The sequence below is a fragment of the Salarias fasciatus genome, chromosome 8 (assembly GCF_902148845.1).
Source record: "Salarias fasciatus chromosome 8, fSalaFa1.1, whole genome shotgun sequence".
Classification (NCBI taxonomy): Eukaryota; Metazoa; Chordata; class Actinopteri; order Blenniiformes; family Blenniidae; genus Salarias; species Salarias fasciatus.
In genome coordinates, this window is record NC_043752.1 from 11,472,299 (window position 1) to 11,494,444 (window position 22,146).

Genomic DNA, 22,146 nt, shown 5'->3' on the forward strand with positions numbered 1-22,146 from the left:
CTGAGTTACTATGAATAAAACTATTTCTTTTTAAATTCATTTCAAATTGCAGAGTAACCTGAAAGTCAATTTCCTTTTGTATGTTATCATTATTGTTGTTGCTGTATTATTATTATTACTTCTACTACAACTACTATTATTATTATCATTATTAAAGTTCCACAGTAATAACACATTTTCAAGACATCAATTATTGTATCAAAGTTGAGTTTCAGTCAAGTCTGTCCTAAAGTGACCTCTCATAAATTAATTGAACCTCAGGAAAAGGCGTCGCCACCAAAAAATAAATAATTAACACTAAAACAGAGACCCCTCTGTCTACAGCTACATCCCGCCCCCATTTAGTTCTTTTCTCCTATTGGGTAGTAAATTTGACGTCACGACCCCTGATTGGACCGCCACATGTCTGTCAAACCAAACACGGAACTGTACGAGGAAGCGGCAGACAAAACAAGAAATAGTGGCGTTACTAGGGGATTAAAAACCAGCTCACGGATGCGGCGGTACACTCACAAGGTAAAAAAAAAAGCACGTTTTGTTGTCGGAAACGCTTTGTTCGTTTATATTACAAAAAGCGAAAGCTGTAAACGAGCTCCGTGTGTGAAAGGCAGCGGTCCAGGTAACATGAAGTCGCCTACGCCCCTGCGCCAAGTGGTTGGAGCTGCTGCTTTCACCACGCAGCTCGCTGCTTCTGGAGAGAAACCAGCGTGTGTTTTCAGATAGTTTACGGGGGTCTTATTTTCGTGCTACTCGCACGGAACGGTAGCTGTTGAGTCGCGGCTAGAGACAGCGATCTACAGGTTTTGGGGTCCTTGCAGGCCTCCCATCAGTGAAGAGGTTAGAGGGCATTGTGTTGAAGACTCCTGGTCTCTGTCTCAGTCACCCTTCCCCTCTACCAGGATCCAAACTGACATACCTGACCGCTCCTTTGGAACAATAGAGTCTCATCACCTGTGCGAGCTCAAAGATACCGTATATGAGGAATGCTTATTGCCACTTTTGGGGTTTTTTGGCGTTTGGGGGCAGCAGCGAGCCACTGGCTGCCCTTAATTTGGCCAAATTGGTCATTTGAACAACATGTGAACTGACTTTGGAGTTGCACGGAGATCAATGTCGTGTTTACTTTTGTCTGAATAAGTGCTGCTTTATTCATTTGTTCTGTGCAATATCTCAGTACATTTCCAATCACTACCACAATCACAATGCAAGCATGTAAAATATTGTCAGTTATTTTCTTGTTTTTAATACTTATTATTGCTGTTCATATTCTTTTGATACCCTGATATCCTATTTGGCTGTTTTATTTGTATGTGGAACAGAGAAAATATATACAAATAAACCAAAACAATGAATACAATAAGAACTTAACGTGCTTGTTAAAAGAGTAGGAGGAAGCATAAGCTTATTAAATACTATGCTCTCTCCAGTCAATCTGATTGCATGAAATACTTACAAATATAAATAAGAAGTAAATAAACTGATCAATAAAGATGATGTTAAAGCACTGAGTGCTTGTTCCACCCTTCTTCATCCCTGCACCTGGTGAACACCTGTCCAGCTTACATCCTGAGCACAGAGCAGGTTCCTTAAGGTGCAGATACACAGCACCTCTGACGTAACTTAAGTTGCACAAAACAATGCAGCTGAAAACCTGTAAGATGAAGCCATGAAATACTTCTCACCATTTCTTTTTTCCTTCTGCAGAACAATGTCAAATAAGGAAGGTGGAGAGTGTAAAAATGGGCGTCCTGTGGCATCTCCAGAAAGAATGGCCAGTGACAAAGGCACAGAAACTCAGAACCAGCATGGGGTGGAGGCAGCGGGCAGCAACACAGACACCAGCATGGCGGCAAAGAACTTGGCTCTGCTTAAAGCACATTCTTTAGATGTGAAATTCGACGTAGGAGAAGAGTATGATATTATAGAAACCATCGGCACCGGGGCCTACGGTGTTGTTTCTTCTGCCAGAAGAAGAGATAATGGTAGGATTTTTTTTTAACATCAAAAAAGACTAATCCTGTCATAACTTACAGTGGAGAATCACTACTGGTTGATCTTGTCTTTATAACACTAGTTGTGTGTTTATATTTTACAGGCCAGCAGGTGGCGATAAAGAAGATCTCCAATGCTTTCGAGGTGGTGACAAATGCCAAACGCACCCTGAGAGAACTGAAGATTCTCAAGCACTTCAAGCATGACAACATCATCGCCATCAAAGACATTCTGCAGCCGAACCTTCCTCACTCTGCCTTCAAGTCTGTGTATGTACCTTGTTTTCCTGGGACCTTGTTGACTGATGACATGTGTCGAGCACCTCTTTAGGCCAGAAAATTACACTTAAATCTGAAATTTCAGTTAGAAAAAATTTAATCTGGAAACTTTTTTAATGTGATTGTGTTTATATTTTCATCAGATCAATAAACTGTTCTTAGGTATGTTTATCATGTAATATAAAAAAAAATGAAGGCTGATGTAGTGACATGACTTTATCCATCCTTCACAAATCCTCATTTTACATATAAATAAACAAAGCTCTATTTTCTGTTGTGTGAGTGATGAACCTCACATTTCCACTTCCTGTGTTGTAGGTATGTGGTGCTGGACCTCATGGAGAGTGACCTGCACCAGATCATCCACTCTGCCCAGACGTTAACCCCCGAGCACACACGCTACTTCCTGTACCAGCTCCTCCGTGGCCTTAAGTATGTGCACTCTGCCAACGTCATCCACCGCGACCTCAAGCCCTCCAACCTGCTGGTGAACGAAAACTGTGAGCTGAAAATCGGCGACTTCGGCATGGCGAGGGGTCTCAGCTCGCACCCCGAGGAGTCTCACTCCTTTATGACTGAATATGTGGCAACTCGATGGTACCGCGCCCCTGAACTCCTGCTGTCGCTGAATCACTACACCTCAGCCATCGACTTGTGGTCTGTGGGTTGCATCTTTGCTGAAATGTTGGGGCGCAAGCAGCTTTTTCCCGGGAAGCACTACGTGCACCAGCTCCAGCTGATTTTGAATGTGTTAGGCACCCCTCCCGAGGGGCTCATCTGTGCGATTAGGGCTGAACGGGTGCGCTCCTATGTTCAGAGTCTTCCAGCTCGCTCTGCTGTGCCTTTGGCAAAACTGTACCCACAAGCTGAGCCGGAGGCTTTGGACCTGCTGGCGGCCATGTTGCGCTTTGACCCTCGGCTGCGGATCAGTGTGACTGAAGCACTGGAGCACCCCTACCTTGCCAAATACCACGACCAAGACGACGAGCCGATCTGTGTGCCAGCGTTTGACTTTGAGTTTGACAAGCTTCCGATGAACAAGGAGCAAATTAAAGAGGCGATTCTAATGGAGATTCAGGACTTTCACCGAAACAAACAGGGCTGCAGTCAGAAGCTGCAGTTTAGGCCCTTGGCGAGGGCGAACGGCGGAACTGCGGCACAGAGCGGCAGCCAGTGCGGCGTTCAGACTGCAAGTGCAAACCTGACCAAGTCGGCACTGGTCCCGCTGGCACAGCACCCTCCAGCAGCACAGATACAGCAGCAGATGAGAGAAGCAGAAGCTCAGCAGCAGCAAGACAACACACCAGCAGAGGGGAGCCATGCCTTTACAAACCAGATGCAAACATTTAATAATAAGCCTGCATCCATTTTAGCAGTGGCTCCACCTCATGTGACTCATAACTTGCCTCACCTCACTAAAAGCGACAGTGGCCCAGTCGACGTGGACATGCCCAGCGCCAACTCGGACAGCGGACAGCCAGAGACCATAGATCTGACAACACCTGTGTTTAGTCAGGACACTTCATCAGAGACGATGAGAGACGGCGAGGTACAGGAGCAGCTGGCCAGCACTCAAGCTTCTCTGGGTCAGAATACCCAGAACCAGTCCATGGCACAAGCAGCCACCACCATCACTGTAACACCAGCGCAGGTCATGACACCTCTGCCCACCGCCGTGCCTTCCCTTTCGCTGTCCGCGGCACAGGCCCAGTCGCTTTCTCAGACCCTTTCACAGTCACTGTCCAAGAATCCTCAGCCCGCGCCGTGCACAGCAGAGGGGCCCAGAAAAGAAGGCGCCATTTCCGAGGACACGAAAGCCGCTCTCAAAGCGGCTCTTTTGAAATCGGCTCTCAGACATCGAGCCAGAGCTGGTAAGTGAAATGATTTTCCTGTCAGGTTTAATTCTTAGTCAGACTTTTCACAGCCTTCACCTGAATTCAAATGTTTTCATTGCAGACGGAGGTGTCTCTGCTCTGGGCATTGACACTGTTGCGGGAGGAGGTGTCCCGTCCTCCCTTTCTTCTGTTCCTGAATCACGTCGGCCTGTCACAGCTCAGGAGCGTCAACGAGAACGAGAGGAGAAAAGAAGAAAGCGGCAGGAACGGGCCAGAGAGAGGGAGAGGAAACTGAAGGAAAAGGAGCGGAGAGAAGGAAAACAAGGAGACTCACTGGGAGGGGTCCTGCTGAGCGACAATGATAAAAGCCTTTTGCAACGCTGGACGAAAATGATCGGCGGCTGCAGTGAGAAATGTCAGACTTCCATTAACGACGGAGCAAAGCACAAGGACTGTAACGTGAACTCGCACAGAAGTGCGGCCGTCGGTGAAAACTCTCAAGGAGCACTGAACAACAACACAGACAAGGACGCGAGGAAGACTCATCCTCATGAACAGTTACTCTCTCAAGTTAAGCCGAACCAGCCGGGCGTGTTTCCGCCTCCAAGCACCCAGCAGCCATCACTGCTTTTCTCCATGAGCCAGAGGAAGCCTCCAGCGGACATGGTCGTTGCTGTAAGCGGAGGGCTGGATTTAATGACCGTCACTAGTGGCTTCGTTAAAAACAACACACTAAAACCTCACAGCGAGAGCAACGGGCAGCCTGGCTTCACCTGCATGGGGAACTGGAGCGGGCAGCAACTGGAGACCAGGCCGCCGCAGCAACCGCAACCAAACAGGACGCCGCAGCCTCCGCCGTCCAACTTCCTCCAGCCTCAGAGTCAAATCCAGGCTGATCCCCAGCCTCAGCCACAGCTGCTTCCTCTGGAGAGTTTTTTGTCCAAACCTCAGACGCTGAACACCAGAGAGACCAACGGGAACGTGGAGATCAGAGATCAGAACAACCTCAACTCTCACCCGAACCCGTTAACTGCAAGGGCCGGCCCAATGGAGAAGCTCTGTCCGTCTGTAGGGGAAAAAGTCGGACCGCAGACCACTAACGCCCTCTGCGGGGCGTTGGGCGTTCCCTCTCAGTCCCATCCCAGTTTAGGATTCACAGATACTGGACAGCAGGGGCCCTCCATCGCCCCGGACATTCATACTGTAACGCTGCAGCTCTCCAAATCCCAGGTGTGCATTGTAATTTAATATGCTGGTTTTCTTACTCCGTTATTTTCTAATGTATATTTTACTAAAAAGTCAGAGTCCCCTGCTTGTCTGAATGTGATATGATGGATGCAGAGTTCAGCTGACCCAATGTCTTCTATGTTTTTCATCTGGTCAGGTCGAGGACGTTTTACCTCCCGTGTTCTCAGTCACCCCAAAGGGCAGTGGGGCGGGCTACGGCGTGGGCTTCGACCTGGATGACCTCCTCAACCAGTCTCTCACGGACCTGCAACACTGTGACCGCGACAGGTGAGGTCTGATAGAAGAATGGAATTAAAAAAGGAAAAATACAAACGTAAAGGGGACGAGGATAAATATACAACTAAAGTTACATTTAGTAATTCAAGATTTAGTTGGAAATCAGCCTGCAAAATCAGATTTCAGTCCTTTAAAAAGCAGACTATGATGGTGACTTTAAACCACCTCCTCAAAGCAGAGACTGTTGAAGCGTATTTACCAGACTTTCACCAAACATTAACAGCCATTTTAGATGTAGTTACAAAAAAAAAAAAAAAATCAAAAATGGCCAACATTTGGCAACATAGACACACATCCCCCACATTGCTCTGGAACATTTTAGGTGTTGACAGTTTCCTTCATGCTGCCTGGCTTTTCCTCCTGCAGCTTCGACTCGGCCCCTCTCTCAGCCTCCCTCTTATCTGATTGGAGTGAAGTTCACCGCATGACTCCGGCGGATCTCGAGTCATTGCAGCAGGAGCTGCAGCTCGGCTCGCCCATGATTCTCTCGGATACCATTCCCCCCGACGCCTGACCTACGCTCTCCTGTAAGACGACGCTCTGATTTGTGTACATGTATGTTTTTTTTTAAGACAATACAATCCACGAGAGAAGATCCCCTTATCCTGTTAATTTAAAAGCTAGCTTTTTTAATAGGCACTTACCACCAGTCTCTTTTTTTAAACCATGACATGCAGTGCTTTCATAATAAAGAGAATTGTCATCACCAGTCCATTTGAAAATTTCCTGCAGTTGTTAATGTGAGCATGTGTGTGGGTGAGTGTGTGTGTGATTTTTCCATCTCTTTGTGATCCGAACCAAAAGCTATGAAGCATGTTACAAGTACAAAACAGCAGAGATTTTAAGGATTAATGTAACAATTTATTTGAAATACAAAAGGCATTAGCGTATGCTTTGTTCGTGATTTAAAATACAAAATCTATCAAAACTATTTTGATCAAATCTCATAACGCAGAGGTATCCTTAAAACATTAAGATTTCACTTCATATGGCTTCAAGTGCTTTATGGATACAGCTAACAGATTTCTATAGTGACTGTTGAGGACACTTTACACTTTAGCTCACTAACGCAGAGTTTGACATGTTGTACGTCCAGAAAGCCAGTTTTCATGAGTTCATCATCAGCAGAAAGGACAGAAAGCTCAGGAACACGGCCGTGCTCGTGCACCAGTTCTGATGGGCTCGGCCGTGCAGTCGGATCGTCGGCACTGTGCTCTTGATGAAATCCGAGAAGACGGTCAGTCTGGCGTAGACGCCCGGTTTGTTCCGGTTAGCACAGCCCAGCCCAAAACTCACCACCCCAGCCTGGACCCAGGTCCCGTTTACCATCTGGCAGACCAGGGGCCCCCCAGAATCCCCCTGAGAGGACGACACAAGCACATGCTCAATTTTCACCCTCAAGGGAGCAAAATGTTGAAACAGGCTGCCGGAAAAAAAAAAAACCCTCCCAAGTTTGTTTCAGCGCAGCTTTTAGTGTGTGTGAATGTAAAGACAACAGAACAAGCAGCTGATCCAACAGTACCTGGCAGGCGTCTCTGCCGCCCTCCTGGTATCCTGCGCAGATCATGTCATACAGGATGTCGACCTGCTCCGACGGGTCTGTTCGGTACATCTCCTGACATAAACTCTGGGAGATGATTGGCACCTGTACTTCCTGCAGAGTTCCAGCTCCTGGAAGTGGGACTTAAGACAGATAGAGAAACAGTTCTGTCCAGTTACAAACCAGAATAAAAACATGAGAAGAATAATAATTAAAGAAAACAAGTGTTTTTAAAGTTTTATCTATCCACAACACCTCAACCTTTATCCAAAGTCTCTGTGTGCAGCATGATGACAAAAGCACTCAATATAAGACGACCCACCTTGTTCAGGCCCATTAATAAACATTAAAAACACAAGGAATAAAACAACTGTTGACAAGTTTAAAAACCAGTAACAGGACATACACACATTTGACACTGCAACTTCTCAAATGTGTCCTTAGTGAGGAACAAGATGAGGACTGTGGAGACTTCATATATACTTTTATCCCCTGACTTGCTGGTTTTACTCCAGCTATTACTGCTCTGTTTTGAGAGCTGAATATTAGAAACAAATATAAAACAACCCCACACTGTTTTATAGACATATATTCTTAAAAAAAAAAAAAAAAAACAGTACTAAGACACAAAAACTAATACCATTAAAACGGAATTATGGAAAACTCTTATTTTACATTGCAAAAATAACACATTTGTTAAAAAAAAACAAAAAAGAAAACAAATGCAGGTGAAATTTCTCCCTCTTCAGTGTAATATGTCATGCCGACATGATTTGAGAACGTTAGAAAGCCTTACCGTTCTCCCGGATGTCCCCCCATCCGGTGACGTAGCACGTCATGTCAGCAGAGAACAGGATGCCGGAGCTGGGCAGGCACACGGGACGGATGTGATTTGACCACTGCACCGGGCTGGACAGCCGCACCAGCGCCACGTCTTTGCCGCCGTGTGGCTCGTTGTAGCCTGACGGAACCACCACCTGGCTCACGAAGTGCGACGACTCGTGAGGGTTGAAGCCATTCAGCTGGTGCCGGCCGGCGTAGATGACGTACGAGCGCACGTCATTGGGACTGACAGAGGACAGAGGAATACAAATGAAACCCACTGGACTAACACATAATGAATGAAATGTGACACTTTTACATTTTATGGTGACTAAGGATTCAGGAATAACAGAGTTGCTCACTGCCGTGGCTGAAATGACAGAATTCTAAAGAAACTTTGTGCATGAATTACTGTAGTGAATTTGCTTTGCAAGATTATTTTTTTTTATTATGCTTTTAAAAACTTTCAATTCCTATGTTAAAATGATTAGAAGCCAAAAGCACCACAGCAACAGCTCCTTCTAGAAATAATGATCAAATGAAGAAAATCTAACAAAATATATATTTTGCTCTGAACTCTCATTTAACAGCAAAAGCACAGTTTTACCTCAGGGTGCACAATAAATCACCAATTAAAATATCAACATGAGCAACAAACATATCACCAATGGAGTCAGAAGCATAATAACACATGTCAAAATAAACAAGCTGTTTCCCTTCTGAAATGCTGTTGAAAACATAATTGGGGTAGTCACATCTGCTGTAGAAGAAAAAGAAAGTACAGATCTCATAATGCAGTGTTTATAATAATCACAAATCACATTGTCACATGTTTAACACTAAGCAGCTGTTATTTTGCCCTTAACTTCCAAACGCTTTTCTGTGTAAATTCCATATAAAACACCATGGGAATGTTATTACAAGGAAGCTGCAACAGGAAGTGACTAACCTCGACACCATAACCTAATTTCAGTCCCCTGTAATCGTTAACTTATATCAAACTGATCAGTTATTTCCTCATACGTAAAAATGTCTCATACATTTAAAAAAGAAACCATTTCAAGCCTTCAGTTTAAACGATACAAATCAAATACTTACTGATTACACAAAATATTTTATAAGATCATGTTTTTCTGTGTTTATGGCCTGAGTTTAGGGAGTATGAAGAGCAGAGCCACTGACTGTTTGGCTGCTGGTGTGAGTGAGGGGAGAGCGGTCTTACTTGGGGAAACAGTGTGCGGCAGACAGGACCCAGTTCTCCGAGATGATGGAGCCTCCGCAGACATGACCCTTCTCCGTCTGAAGGCCAGAGAAGAGCAGTGAGTCACCTCAGCATCACCAGCAAACATCCATCTCAGCAGGGCAGCCTGGCAACACTCTCCGGACACAGCTTCTCCTGAGCATTCAGGGGAAGAGAGGAGGCGTTTGTGGAGGGTCGCTCCCACCTGGATATCCACCTGCCAGGGCCAGGCTCCTTCCTGGGCGCTCACTCCCCCAACGATCCTGTTCTCCGTTAGAGGCGGGCGGCCACATTCCTGGGCGAAGGAGGCTGAAACACAGGCGTAAAAGACATGAAAAAAACAAGTTTTGCTTCTTTTAAGAGCGCCCCGGATAAACGGTACATCACGTAACGACCTGAGTCTGTCTTTATGGAACACAGAAACCCGGTTTAGCGGTAATGTAAGAATTCAGGTCGACAAAGAGGAAAGAAAGCAGCAGCAGGGAGGGGACTGAACAGTCGAAGCTCACCTGTTGTGCTCCAAAACACCACTAAAAACCAAAGCTTCGTCGACATTTCGTTAAACCTGTCGGAAGTCGATGTTTTCCAACTACGAGCGAAAACACAAATGCACCTCGAGACAATAAAACTCGGAATTTCTTTTCGCAGTGCCTCCACTTTCTTCTTCAATGATACAAAATAAACTCCAGCATATCATTTCATCGATAAAAGAGCCAGGGTTTTCTTTAAATTCACTTATTAGTGCGCGCCGCCGATGAGAGACACTCCGCGGGGGTTTCGACAGAAGTGAGGTACCTGACTGCGACCTGTGCGCGCGCACCTGCAGCCAATCACAATGTAGTCCCGCCCCCGAAAGGTAGACCCGAAATCCACCGGGGCCGTCCAATCAGGTTGAAGCACTTAGTTTTGTTACAAAGCGCCCTGTACTGGGGAAATAAGCGTAAGTAAATATTTTATGTGAAGCTTTATCAAAGCTCGTTTTAGATAAGTTAGTTTGCATTGCACGTGTTTGCCTTGTGAGGTATTTATAGCTCACTTACATTACTAAAAATGCATAATACATGTAAGATTTAAATGTAGGTAAAACAGAGAGGTCCTACTTGTGATCCTGAGTGCACCACTGAGTTTGCATTTGTGCGTTTCTGTCGTGGGCTGGAGGACAAATCAACAGCACGAGCCTGTTTAACAGGTACTCTTCTGAGACGAAACTGCACACAAGGTAAGAAGCACCCTGATGCACTCACTAAGCCCCACAACCAGGTCAAGGGTCAAATGCTGGCCTAAATTGTGCAAATATGTGTCTCTGTTCTTTACAACACGCTATAAGGAAGAGATTGTTAACTTCCAGTTGACACAGTTTATTGATTCTCATTGTGCTTCAAATCCAAGCTGTGGTCATCAATTTTTGTCTCTTTACACCAAACGCCTGTTCCTTCTGTCTGTCTACGAAACTGTCTGTCTCTCTCTCTCTCTCTCGCTCCCTCTCTCTTTTTCCTCTCTCCCTTCCCTCCCTCCCTCTCTCCGTCCCTCCCTCCCTCCCTGCCCCAGGCAGTGTGTCTAGTTTCACAGAGCAATTGAAGGTGACAGGGACAGAGAGAGAGGGAGAGGGAGGGAGGGACAGAGGGAGGACACATCACAGTATCGCCTGAGGCTACACAACAGTAGAGGAAGAGCGAGAGATGGAGGGACAAAGAAAAAAGAGTGGAGAGACTCATGAAAGTACTCAAAGGGGATTCCATAAGCAGGTAATGTGTACATAAAGTTGCACAAAAAGACCTTAGAAGTGTGCGAACGGGAGCCGGCGTCCCTGTCGTGTGCGTTTCGCCTGCAGGTCAGCAGATATTTGCTTTTTATCACTAACAGCCTTTTTCTGTGCGCGAGGCCTCCCACTCTGCTCCTCTCACTCATAATATATGAACGCATTATTGGATCCAGTCAGGAAGGGCAATTATAATGCACTCCAGTTTGTTTTTATTTTAACGACTTGATGAATATTTGTCGTGGCATTGTAACCATGGCGACTGCCTCCACCGCCACTGCCTCCCCTCTCAGCCCCCGTCCACCTCCCCTTCCCCATCCCCCCTTCAGCGCTGAAAAAGCAAGGGATGGTGAGAGCGAGGGAGAGGGAGAGGGAGAGAGAGGTGACAGGAATGAACTAACAAGATGCACTAAAAAAAATGCATGTCCTGGAGCTACATGAATCTTTGCAGTGAAGCACGCGCCGTCACACACACACACACACACGCACACAAGCACGCACAAACTCACAAGCTCACACACAACATTATTGCGCTCAGCACATAGGGATCACATAGGTTATCCCACATTCCAACAACCGGAAAACAATAAGATGCAAACGTGATTCTGAATAAAGAGAAAACAAAAGGGTTACCAGCTGTAAAACAAAGGGACGTGCTGGATGGGTGTGTGCACGGAGTCACAAGCCTGTTTTAGGGTTTGGTTTTAAATGAACGGAGCTCTTTTGTTCATCAACTTTCTTTCGCTTCAGACCTAAAAGGACATCGACTCAAGTACTGGACAGAGGTCCAACAATGTCATCAACACACTGCAGACTGTTTCTCCAGTTTGTTGATTTGACTTGTTATTTTGAAGACGGGGAATATTCTAAGGAAAATTTGAGTTCACGTCCATCCTTTCCAAAGCAATAGCAGATTTAATTCACTCAGTGGTACCAGAGAGAGTGAAATGCTTCCTATTTGTTGATGTATTGTTAATAATCATGTGTTCACCATTAAATGCAGTCATGTGCAGTGAACACTGGTCTTTGTCTTTAAAGCTGCGAAAATATTTTATTTCCACTCTCACAAAGTCTTAAAGTTTGACTTTAATGTGAATACTTATTTTAATTTCTTTTTTCACTGAGGTAAAGTGTTTAAACGCTCATCCCGGCACTGTTCTTACTTGTTTTTACCTTTGAACTTGTCAAGTCCTTTCCTTTCTCCGAGGCACATCTCGGAGGAAAGTAACAGAGAAAGAGGGGGTGAGAGACGAAGCAATGGGGGCAGCGGAGAAAGAATAGCAGAGTATGAAAGAGAGAGGGAGCGACAGAGAGAAAGGGAGCGCAAAGTCTTGTCAACCGGAAATAAAACAAGCTGGCACCCTCCCCATCCCCAAGCCCCTACACCCACCCCAAAGTCACATACTTCCTCTTCACTCTCTCTATCTCTCCCCTCTGCCTCCATCTTCCATCTCTCTCTTTTCCTCTGCCTTCCGTTGCAAAGAGATATATTTAAGCCCCGGTTCTGCTCTTGCTCTTTTACTCTGCCGTGCACGCCGTCATACCTGCGTCATTATTTGCGCCTCGCATCAGACTTTGTGTGTCCAGTGCAAAAGAGTTTCAGCATGGCGCTGCTTTAACCCGCTCTGGGCCCAGACAAAGCCTTTGTTTATTGTCCCATCGCTCTCAGCTCTGCGTTATAGGATGAGAGCAACACCTACACGGTCGGGAACAATACCTCGGCGTTCACAGTAAAACAGGAACTGAGACTCCTGTGCCTGCCCACCTACAGTATTCTGACTGTACATACCTAAAGCTCCGGGCCGAGAATTAAGTAACTCCAATGCTCATAATAACAACAACAACAACAACAACAACAACAACAACAGCACAAAGCTGAGGTAATAATTTAGCTCAATAACTCAGAAACAAGAAGTAGATGAGCAGCATCTTTAATGAAGAGGTAAGATTTGATTCGACATGAATTCAAAACACTGAATGTGTCCAGATTCTGAAAGGTCAACATTTGGTCTTCTTTTTTCGCACAAGCACAGCTAAATTCTGTCTTTATTTCCAGACAGAAAAGGTAATTTGGAGTCTATTTTACCATGTTTTTTCACCCTAAAATGAATGAATGCAATAAATCAAATTAAGCAGATTATATTTGATAAATGAAATTGTTAGTTGCTGCTATCAAAAATATGAATACAGTTTCTTTAATAGAGCTTTTTCTTACTAATGCGAGGATGTTTTTTTTTTAATGGAACTGTCCAATTAAACACTATTTTTCTCACTCATCTTGGTAAAACAAATATTTGGTGAGTCTAAACAGTTTTATATTAAAATTTATAGACAGTAGTAGCTTGACATTGCTAACAATTTTGATAAACATAACTAACAAAATTAGGATGCAAACAATTTTATAATAAGTCCTACTAAACCAATGTGTTACTTTCGAAGCTATAGTAATGGTTTGCAACAAAATTTATCATCTTTGTTCAAGCTTGTCTGAATGATTATGATTAATAATATGTCCTTTAATATGTCTTCATTTCTTTTAGATTTTTGTGAAATATTTAGTATACATGTTGCCCGATGTCTTGAATGTTTGAAATCATTTATTTTGAAAAATACAAATTTATGTACATCATTCTTTCAGATATCGCTAGAATTTCAAAGCAGCACTTATGTGTTTGTGAATATTCCAAAGTTTTAACAAAGTTCAACAATCACACCTTTCCGGTCCAAGCTAATTGGGTGAAATGAGTTATCACTGCCGTTAACACTGAGCTGGATCTAATGATGTCCGTTTTCTGGTGTCAACGCAGTCGACTGCCAAATTGTCTTCAATATTTATGTGTAATTTATGGCTAAAATTGAATTCCATCATCTATTTATCATCCACTATCTTTCCATTATCTGTGCTTTATGCTCCACTCTCCCGGCCTCCCCTCCTCCTCTCGCTGGCATTAAGTTCAAACTTGACACTGATGTTGACTCACTTTGTCACCCCTCGGTGGCTCCCTCTCCTCCTTCTCTCTCTCTCTCTCTCTCTCTCTCTCTCTCTCTCTCTCTCTCTCTCTCTCTCTCTCTCTCTCTCTCTCTCTCTTTCTCTCTCTCTCTCTCCCTCTCCCTCTCTCTCCATCGCTTGGAGGACAAGAGTGCCCGCAGATGCATTTCTCTCCAGAGCCCCCCCCTCCCTCTTTCACTCTCTCTCACCCTGTCTAACTCTCTCCATCTCTCTCCTACACTCTCCTTTACACACACACACACACACACATACACACAGTATTGTCAACAAAGCTGGAGAACAAGGGACGTGGGGGGAACGGGGGAATAAAGGTCCACAGAGGAGGAGAGTAACACATCGCACCGTATCACCTGGACACTTGGTAAGTTTGCAAAAAAATAGTCTTTGGGTTTCTTTTGTGTCTCCGGTTCAGTGTCGATGTCGCTTCTTTAGGACTCACTATAGTGGCTGGCTTCGGGATCAATGTCGCCGCGAACCGTCTTCATGAATATTTTCCGAAATTTCGCCGTAATTTGGGTGGATAAATCAGTCTCCTGGGGATCCCTCATCCAAACGATTAAAGTTTGACCTTTGACATGGTGTGGCTGTAGCTGCTGAGGCGATTTAACTCAATCCTGGTCTGTTTGTGTTGTCCTTTCTTACTCTCAACGAGAAGGATTAAAAAAAAATCTTATATAAGTTAACACTATACAGGAAGGTATTTGAATTATTTTAATTTATTTAGGAAGAAAATGGCATGAGCAGCTTTTGTTTTGTGCAGAAAGTTCAAGATGAGCTTGATTTGAGCGTTTTATGAGAATCTCTGATCAGAAAGCCATTTTGTGAGTGCCAGCTTTATGGCGACATCTACATTTTGGTGTCTTTTCATGCATACATCCGTGTGCGTCTGTGTGTGTGTGTGTGTATGTGTGTGCATGCTCAAGTTTACAGGCAAAAAAAAAAAAATCGGGCTAAAAGCAAGCAGCATTATAAATGTCATGGCTTTCAGAGTGTGTTCTAATGTACCTCACCTCCCCATGGTATACTAGCGAAGCAATGTATAACACACACACGGTACGACAGCGAGCATGTAACTAACTCCATTTCTGTCTGTCATCATGAGGCTAATTCACCACAATGCCAACCATGTGTGAACTCATGCGATATGAACCCCTCCTTCTTCTCCTTCTCTTTGCTCCTACCTCTAAACCCCCCCCCCCCCTCCTCCCCCCCTCCCCCGCCAAGGAGGAAGGACTGCGGGATCCAAGAGAGGGGCAGAGGAGCCGAGGTGATCGTAAACAGGGGCGCACGCACGCAGGACAGCTCTCCTTCGTTCTTCTTCATGGTGGTTCGGACGCCCGTAGTATGTATGAGAAGTTAACCATGCTGAACCTGCAGAGCGGCTCGAACTGGAGTGGGCCCAACAACTGGTACCATGACCCCACCGGCGTCCAGACGCAGCACAGCGCAGGTGAGAGGGAGGGCTTTCTCCACACAAACCCTCACACAGCATTCACAATGAGCTTGTATTTGTCTCAGTCTCTTGTGCTCTGATGTCTTAAAGTGCGAATCTGCGTCGTAGAAATGATCCCCTCTCACACACGCGCGCACATCTTTTGTCACCTTCCTTGCCGACAGTGTCTGAGGGCTGTCTGCTGGACACCGAGGGCAGCATGGGGGGCGAGTCGGGGGGAGGAGGAGCGGGCAGAGGAGGAGGCGTCCCCGTGGAGCGGGACGAGGGCGAGGAGTCTCAGCTGAGGCTGCAGCTCAAGAGGAAGCTGCAGCGGAACCGGACCAGCTTCACTCAGGAGCAGATCGAGGCTCTGGAGAAAGGTCAGGCCATGTGGGCACGCACAGCGCCCGTCTTGCCGTTTCGGCCAATCGCTGCCCTCCATGGGCGCAGGCCAACCGGGAGTGTGTCATGACGCAGCTTGTCATGGTGCCTTGCCTTCTCTGCCAACACCTTTGTTACTGGATTATAGTCCTCACACCTTTTTTCTCCTGCTTTTTTGTTGTTGGTGTTGTTAACTTGCATGGAATATCAACAAGGGAAATTACAAACAACTGCAGAACAATCACCGGCCTGTGTGTATTTCGGAGGAACGGCAGTGTTATCAATCCCTTCGAGGGAAAGCAAGCATCACCACGATCACTTCCAGATGCAAATTATCCATAATCTCAACCCCACAAATATTCCTGATCTGTTCCAAGCAGCCTCTGGCAACGCGAACAGCTGAGTTTTGATAATGCATCATTACTGCGGCTGTGCTGTGCAGCGGGATCCGGCCCTCGTAGCCTCATATCCAGCGAGAGGGATCAGAAAGCCACCCTTGACTGGATGTGGCTGCAGAGGGCCCTTGAGCTAAATAAGGACGCAATGTCCACTGTGCAGCCGAGTGGAAATGTATCACTGTGGTCACTCCGCACAAATGACATTAATGAGGTACACTGACCTCAGTGCACAGCCAAGGCACAATAACAATCATGTGTTGACACAGACGCCAATTATAACCCAGCCAATTATAACAATTTGCAAGACAGACTTAATTTACAGATCCTTCATTGTGTGTGTTGAATAAGTAATACTTAACCATGTGTTACCAGTCCTGAACTTCGGTCTTTTGTTGTTTACACATTAAGTGCTCTTTTGTAATCATAGGCTTGTATAGGTAGATGAAAAGACAGATCAGAATAAAGCGTAAATAACTACACTGTTCTCTAAAAGTCTTTCTGCTAACATGTAATTTACATTGACAGCAAATGTGTAAGCTTCACGTGGGGAAGCAGTTTAATCTTTAAAAATGTCTCAGCAGGCAGATTCTCGCTCTGAGGTTTCCAGTGAGAGTCAAACTCTAACCCTCATACACATTAACTCACTGCCGTTCGACAAAGTTCAGAAGAAGGAAAGAAACCTCAAGCCTTTGTGTTTGGTAATCTACATCTCATCCTTCAGAGAATGCCGTTAATTCCTTGAAGTGAGACACAAATACTGCTTTTGTTATATGGGATTAAGAAGCAATAACTGATGGACAAAACAAGAATTATGAGGATTTTCCTTAAGCTCACTTTTAGTCAGCCCCTCTTTAAAATAAAGTGCTTAGGCAGCTTCTCAACTTGAATCCTTTCATTTGAACTTTCTGCGTGTTCCACAATGATAAATAATTTACACAAAGTGCAACAGATAAATATTTCAAATATGGTTGTAAGGATACAGCTCAGCTCCCTGAATTCATATCTTCCACAGAAAGATAATTAGTCATGCTGATATTAAGCATTCATCAACCAAAATGTAAAGTAAAAACCTTTCAAGTTCGACTGTTAAAAGAAAGATGCGGGTATGAGTTTGACTGTATGTGAACCCAGCGAGGGGTTTTGGACAAGCTGCTTTCTGCTGTACTGCTGTCAGCCTCCATTAAGATTCACATTGCGTGTTTGACATTAAGTTAATATCTTCGACAGAGTTTGAACGGACGCATTACCCAGACGTCTTTGCGAGGGAGAGATTGGCGAACAAGATCGATTTACCTGAAGCGAGGATACAGGTAAGGGTTGGGGGTGGGGGTGGTGGGGGGGGGTCTGGAGGATGCTTCAGATCACACACGTCTAACGTGTTAGCACGTCGTGAGCGCGCTCTGACGGGACCCTGTGACTGACAGGTGTGGTTTTCAAACCGAAGAGCCAAGTGGAGGAGGGAGGAGAAGCTGCGCAACCAACGGAGGTCAGGCGGCGTGACTTCCTGTTCGCAGAGCCAAGCCCCTCTGAGTACTTCATTCAACACGTCTGTCTACCATCAGCAGCACGGCAGCAGCTCAGGTGAGCGCCCGGCCTTCCTCTCACGCTCGTCGTCACCGTCTTTCAGTACGGGGAAAAGGCTCGAATTCGTGCAGAATTGAGAATGTGCATTTTAGTCTCTATAATAAATGTATTTTATGAGAATATTTTACTAGATTGTAATTACAAATCTGAGAGCTCGCATGTTTGATTTCTGCAGACATGCAAACCATTAGAGTTTGTCCATTAGAGCGCATCTATATTAAAAACATCCCACTGCGAGATGCCCCCATGCCATGTGAAGAAATCTCTCTCTCTCTCTCTCTCTCTCTCTCTCTCTCTCTCTCTCTCTCTCCCTCACACTCTCTCTCCCTTTCTCTCTCTCTCTCTCTCCAGGGTCCATGTTGAGTCAGGCTGAGTCGTCCCTGCCCAGCTACAGCTCCCTGTCGGTTTTCTCATCTGGAGTCCAGGTTGGACATTTATCATTCATCATTCATCTGCACCTCCCAAATGACACAAAACCAAAGGAGAATCCTAAATCCAGCTTCAGATCACTACAGTGTTCAACAATCATTTGTAAATAGATAAATAATGTGTCAAATGTTCACTGTAAATAGATTTAGATTTCTTAGTGCTATAATAATAATAATAATAATAATAATAATAATAATAATAATAATAAACTTATTTGGGGAATTAACTAATGATGAAACTTAATGTTGGTTTCCTTTTAAATTGTGTACTAATGAGGATTAATTTGGATAAATGTACTCTAAAACTAGTTCAGTTGGTTCTCTGTAGTTTATTAGATGTTAAGAATTATTTTGACAGTAGAAATGAAACACGCCTCATTCTACTGAACTGTGAATTATTGGAAGGCCACTGAAATTGAGTGTTACTGTCATGAGATTAAAACTGAATGGTTTCAGTGTTCTGCACGATCTGAAGATAAAACGATTTTAAGCAACTACAAAGATCCAGAATTAACACCTGATGTGTAAAATATGAGGTTCAACAAAGGAAGTGATGGTTTACTTCAGATTGTGTTTCATAATGACACATTTGCGCTACTCTGATCTCGAACGAAACAGCTCTGAGCATCAGCATGAATTTTTGTGTTGTAGTTTTTTTTTTTATTTATGCTCTTTCATTTACTTAGTGCTCAGTGTTTTGTGTGTGTGTGTGTGTGTGTGTGTGTGTGTGTGTGTGTGTGTGTGTGTGTTCTTGTAGATACCCAAAAGTAAGGACCAAAATTCGTTTTTCACCAGCAGAGTGAGGACATTTTTACAAAGTGAGGACATTTTTGCCGGTCCTCACTTTTCGACAGGCCTTTTTTGACCTTTTTGAGGGTTCAGACTTGGTTTTTGATTTAGGGTTACAATTGGGTTTAGGTTAGGTTTAGGGCATGGGTTAGGGTTAGGCATTTATTTTTGATGGTTAGGGTTAGGGTGAGGGGCTAGGAAATGCATTATGTCAACGAGTGTCCTCACAACGATATAAGTACAAACGCGTGTGTGTGTGTGTGTGTGTGTGTGTGTGTGTGTGTTGTTTGATGTCAATGTATTGGCAAAGTTGTACTTTGAACTTGTGCAGAAAATAATAAAATGTAGCACTTCACATTTCACGTGGACTGGTAAATTAATTACAAAGTTTTGTGCCTAACCTCTGCTCTGTGCTGCGGCACTCTAGCACCTCCATGTGGTTAACAGGGAAACTTATATTCTCATCTTCTTTTTTTTCTTTTTTTACTCCATAGTTTCTCCTGAGCAATGCTTTATAAACCGGATATTGTCATGTCCTTTGGCTTGGAAGAAACCGATAACTCAATTTATTGATTGTTGGATTGAAGTATAGTTTTATAATGAAAACACTCATGGTTCGAAGTGATTGCTGAAGGAAGATTTCAGGTTTTAAATGTGGTTAAGACAAATTAGAAGAGAATGTTTTTTAAGTACAGGCATAGATTGATAGATAGATTTAGGCTTTTTTAATGATTTACTCTGCTTTTGCAGGAAAAAGTCAGTTAGCAAGCGTTATTTATTGCCTATATTTTATTTCATTTAGATGAGTTTGTGTTTTCTATGATACTGTGTGTACTGATTGTGATAGCGTGTACTAGAGTTAAATGTTAAAGGGATGAATGCATAAGAGGAAGATCACATCACACCCTCTGCTTAACTTACTTGTGAAGAATATTGTGTTTTTTTCCTGTTCATCTATTTATTTTTCCTGTATTCCTTCTGTTTTTCCACTCTCAGTCAATTCCTCCACAGTCGGCCTCCTCCTACTCCTGCATGTTGCCTCCTTCACCCTCTGCGCCGCGCAGCTTCGAGTCGCCGGCGTACTCCTCCCCTCACCTGCAGACTCCGCCCACAGCCAACTCCAACACAGGTCAGCTCTCACTCGGCCTGCCCTGCGTCCGCCCGCCCGCCGCGCCGCTCTGTGAATTTCCTGACGTTTTTTTTTTTTTTTTCCCCCTCTCTTCCTTCGTCCAGGGCTCATATCGCCCGGGGTGTCGGTGCCGGTCCAGGTCCCGGGGACTGAGCCGCAGAGCATGAGTCAGAACCTGGGCCAGTACTGGGCCAGATTACAGTGAGGAACAGACAATCACCACCATACCAGAAGAAGAAGGGGGGGAAAAGTAAAAGGGCATGTAAAAAAAAGACGTGTGAAGAAATCAATATGGGGATGCAGGTTATCAGGAGGCACAGGGGCTGAGCTATAGAGGGACCTCAAAGGGTCACAGAACCCGAAATGCATTAAAATGTTTACAAAATCAGCCGAGAGCAGCTTTGGTTGCACTTAACAGTACTCCTGTCATACTGACATCGTCTCAGTATTAGCTGTAAGCACTTTTGTTTCCGTTTTCCGTGTTCATGATTTAGACAGTGGGATCTGGATTAGAAACAGGATCAGTTTGAAGCGTGTGTACGATTAAAACAGATTGAGAATTACAATTAGTTAGGTACTTGCTAAGAGAAGAGGTTTCAACAAATATAAATACCCAGAAAATTAATTGTCAAAAGCAATTGAATAGATATACAGTAAACTAACAAAAAAGTCTCAGTGTCCTTCCAAAGTCCAGTTCTTGCTCTTTTCTCCGTGGTGCTTCAGTCCGTGACTCAGTAGTACTGAGGAAATGCCAGCAGATGTCGGCAGTACTGTGAAGTGTGACCACAGTTTCTTCCTACTTGAGCAGCTCAGCGATGTTGTGATAGCCTGTTTGTTCCCTGAACATACGCCGTGCGAGGCGACTGTGAAGATTTTAGACTTGCTTATGGCAATCACTTGTTCTAAAACCAAACAAGAAGAGTTAAAAAAAAAAAAAAAAAAAAAAACGAAGAAGAAAAGAACCATAAAAAGTGTAAATCCCGCCTATCCTGCCAGCAACGTTACACTGAAACCGCATATTTTTGTACAGACATCTGTGTATGATGAAAATAGCAGTGGAATATTGTCAGATGTTATTGGAGGGAAGAATGTAGCACGCTATTGATTCCAATCATTCTCGAAGCACAACTTTAATTTGCAAAATAGGTGAGGGACGGTGTCCGGATCAGGTCCAGCAGCGATCATACAATCAATACGAACGAAATAAAATGTTTCAGATTTACAGCTATAACTGGTTTATGAAAAGAAACTGTGAAGTATTTTTTTTTATTTTAATCTATATATATATCAATGTATTTTTATGCAGATGATCAAAAAACTGAAGCAGTTTCATATCGGTGTCACCAAAGACACGTGAATTGGAAGGGAGGTTTTTGTGTGTGTGTGTGTGTGTGTGTGTGTGTGTGTGTGTGTGTGTGTGTGTGTGTGCGTGCGTGCGTGCGTGCGTGCGTGCGTGCGTGTATCACTAATGAGACCTTTTCTTTCAGCCAGTGACAATCAAGATCCGTTATGCACCGAACACAAAGCCTTCAAACCAGACGACGCAAACACTTGAGAGTCTGACAGTCAAAGGCGGGAGTACAAGAGATTAAAATGCAGAAACTGTGAAAATGTTGCCACACTGTCCGTTCCAAAGCAAAAAAAAAAAAAAACTGTGCATGACCAAAACCAGTTGCTTCGAGACAATCAGCTACTTGCAGGAGTGAATCAAGTATTGTACAAAAAGCCGTTATTGTTCTTTGCAGGGTTTCCACCGCTGCTCACTTTCCTCTTAACTATTGTTTTTGTTGATACATCTCATATGAAATGTCTTTCAGCTCTTTTTTGTCTTTTCACTCGTTCACAGAAGTCCTTTGTGTTGTTTTGGTTGTTGTCGTGTGTTGTGTTAGCACTCCATAGCTACCAAGAGTCAACCCTTTTTGTGAAGGCCTTGGATCCCTTTAATGAAAATAAAACTGTGTGTAATGGCTAGAGACGGAAAAGTCTGCGTTTGTGGTGTCGCGCT

The 22,146-nt window shown here is 44.3% G+C and overlaps 3 protein-coding genes across 4 annotated transcripts; 2 read left to right on the plus strand and 1 right to left on the minus strand.

Moving 5' to 3' along the window:
* The first annotated feature begins 400 nt into the window (after window positions 1-400).
* mapk7 (mitogen-activated protein kinase 7) lies at window positions 401-6,335 on the plus strand. Of its 2 annotated transcripts, none has more exons than XM_030098207.1 (7): window positions 401-516; window positions 1,705-1,982; window positions 2,096-2,261; window positions 2,589-4,141; window positions 4,227-5,335; window positions 5,490-5,620; window positions 5,996-6,335. In XM_030098207.1, exons 2-7 carry the CDS (start codon window positions 1,709-1,711, stop codon window positions 6,141-6,143), a joined length of 3,381 nt encoding a protein of 1,126 aa, XP_029954067.1. In that variant the 5' UTR covers window positions 401-516; window positions 1,705-1,708; the 3' UTR covers window positions 6,144-6,335. The 2 variants fall into 2 exon arrangements, with proteins under 2 accessions (XP_029954067.1, XP_029954068.1); XM_030098208.1 differs by lacking the exon at window positions 401-516 and adding an exon at window positions 600-619.
* Window positions 6,336-6,468: 133 nt separating this feature from the next.
* Window positions 6,469-10,014, minus strand: LOC115393383 (serine protease 27). The gene is made up of 6 exons (XM_030098369.1): window positions 9,741-10,014; window positions 9,437-9,540; window positions 9,214-9,290; window positions 7,966-8,237; window positions 7,152-7,312; window positions 6,469-6,988 (listed from the first exon to the last, which is right to left on the minus strand). Exons 1-6 carry the CDS (start codon window positions 9,784-9,786, stop codon window positions 6,737-6,739), a joined length of 912 nt encoding a protein of 303 aa, XP_029954229.1. The 5' UTR covers window positions 9,787-10,014; the 3' UTR covers window positions 6,469-6,736.
* Window positions 10,015-15,267: 5,253 nt separating this feature from the next.
* pax10 (paired box 10) lies at window positions 15,268-20,626 on the plus strand. Its single transcript, XM_030098081.1, has 7 exons — window positions 15,268-15,450; window positions 15,618-15,812; window positions 17,439-17,521; window positions 17,636-17,792; window positions 18,147-18,220; window positions 20,009-20,141; window positions 20,246-20,626. The coding sequence occupies exons 1-7, from the start codon at window positions 15,345-15,347 to the stop codon at window positions 20,344-20,346; spliced, it is 849 nt and encodes a 282-aa protein (XP_029953941.1). The 5' UTR covers window positions 15,268-15,344; the 3' UTR covers window positions 20,347-20,626.
* Window positions 20,627-22,146: the final 1,520 nt, after the last annotated feature.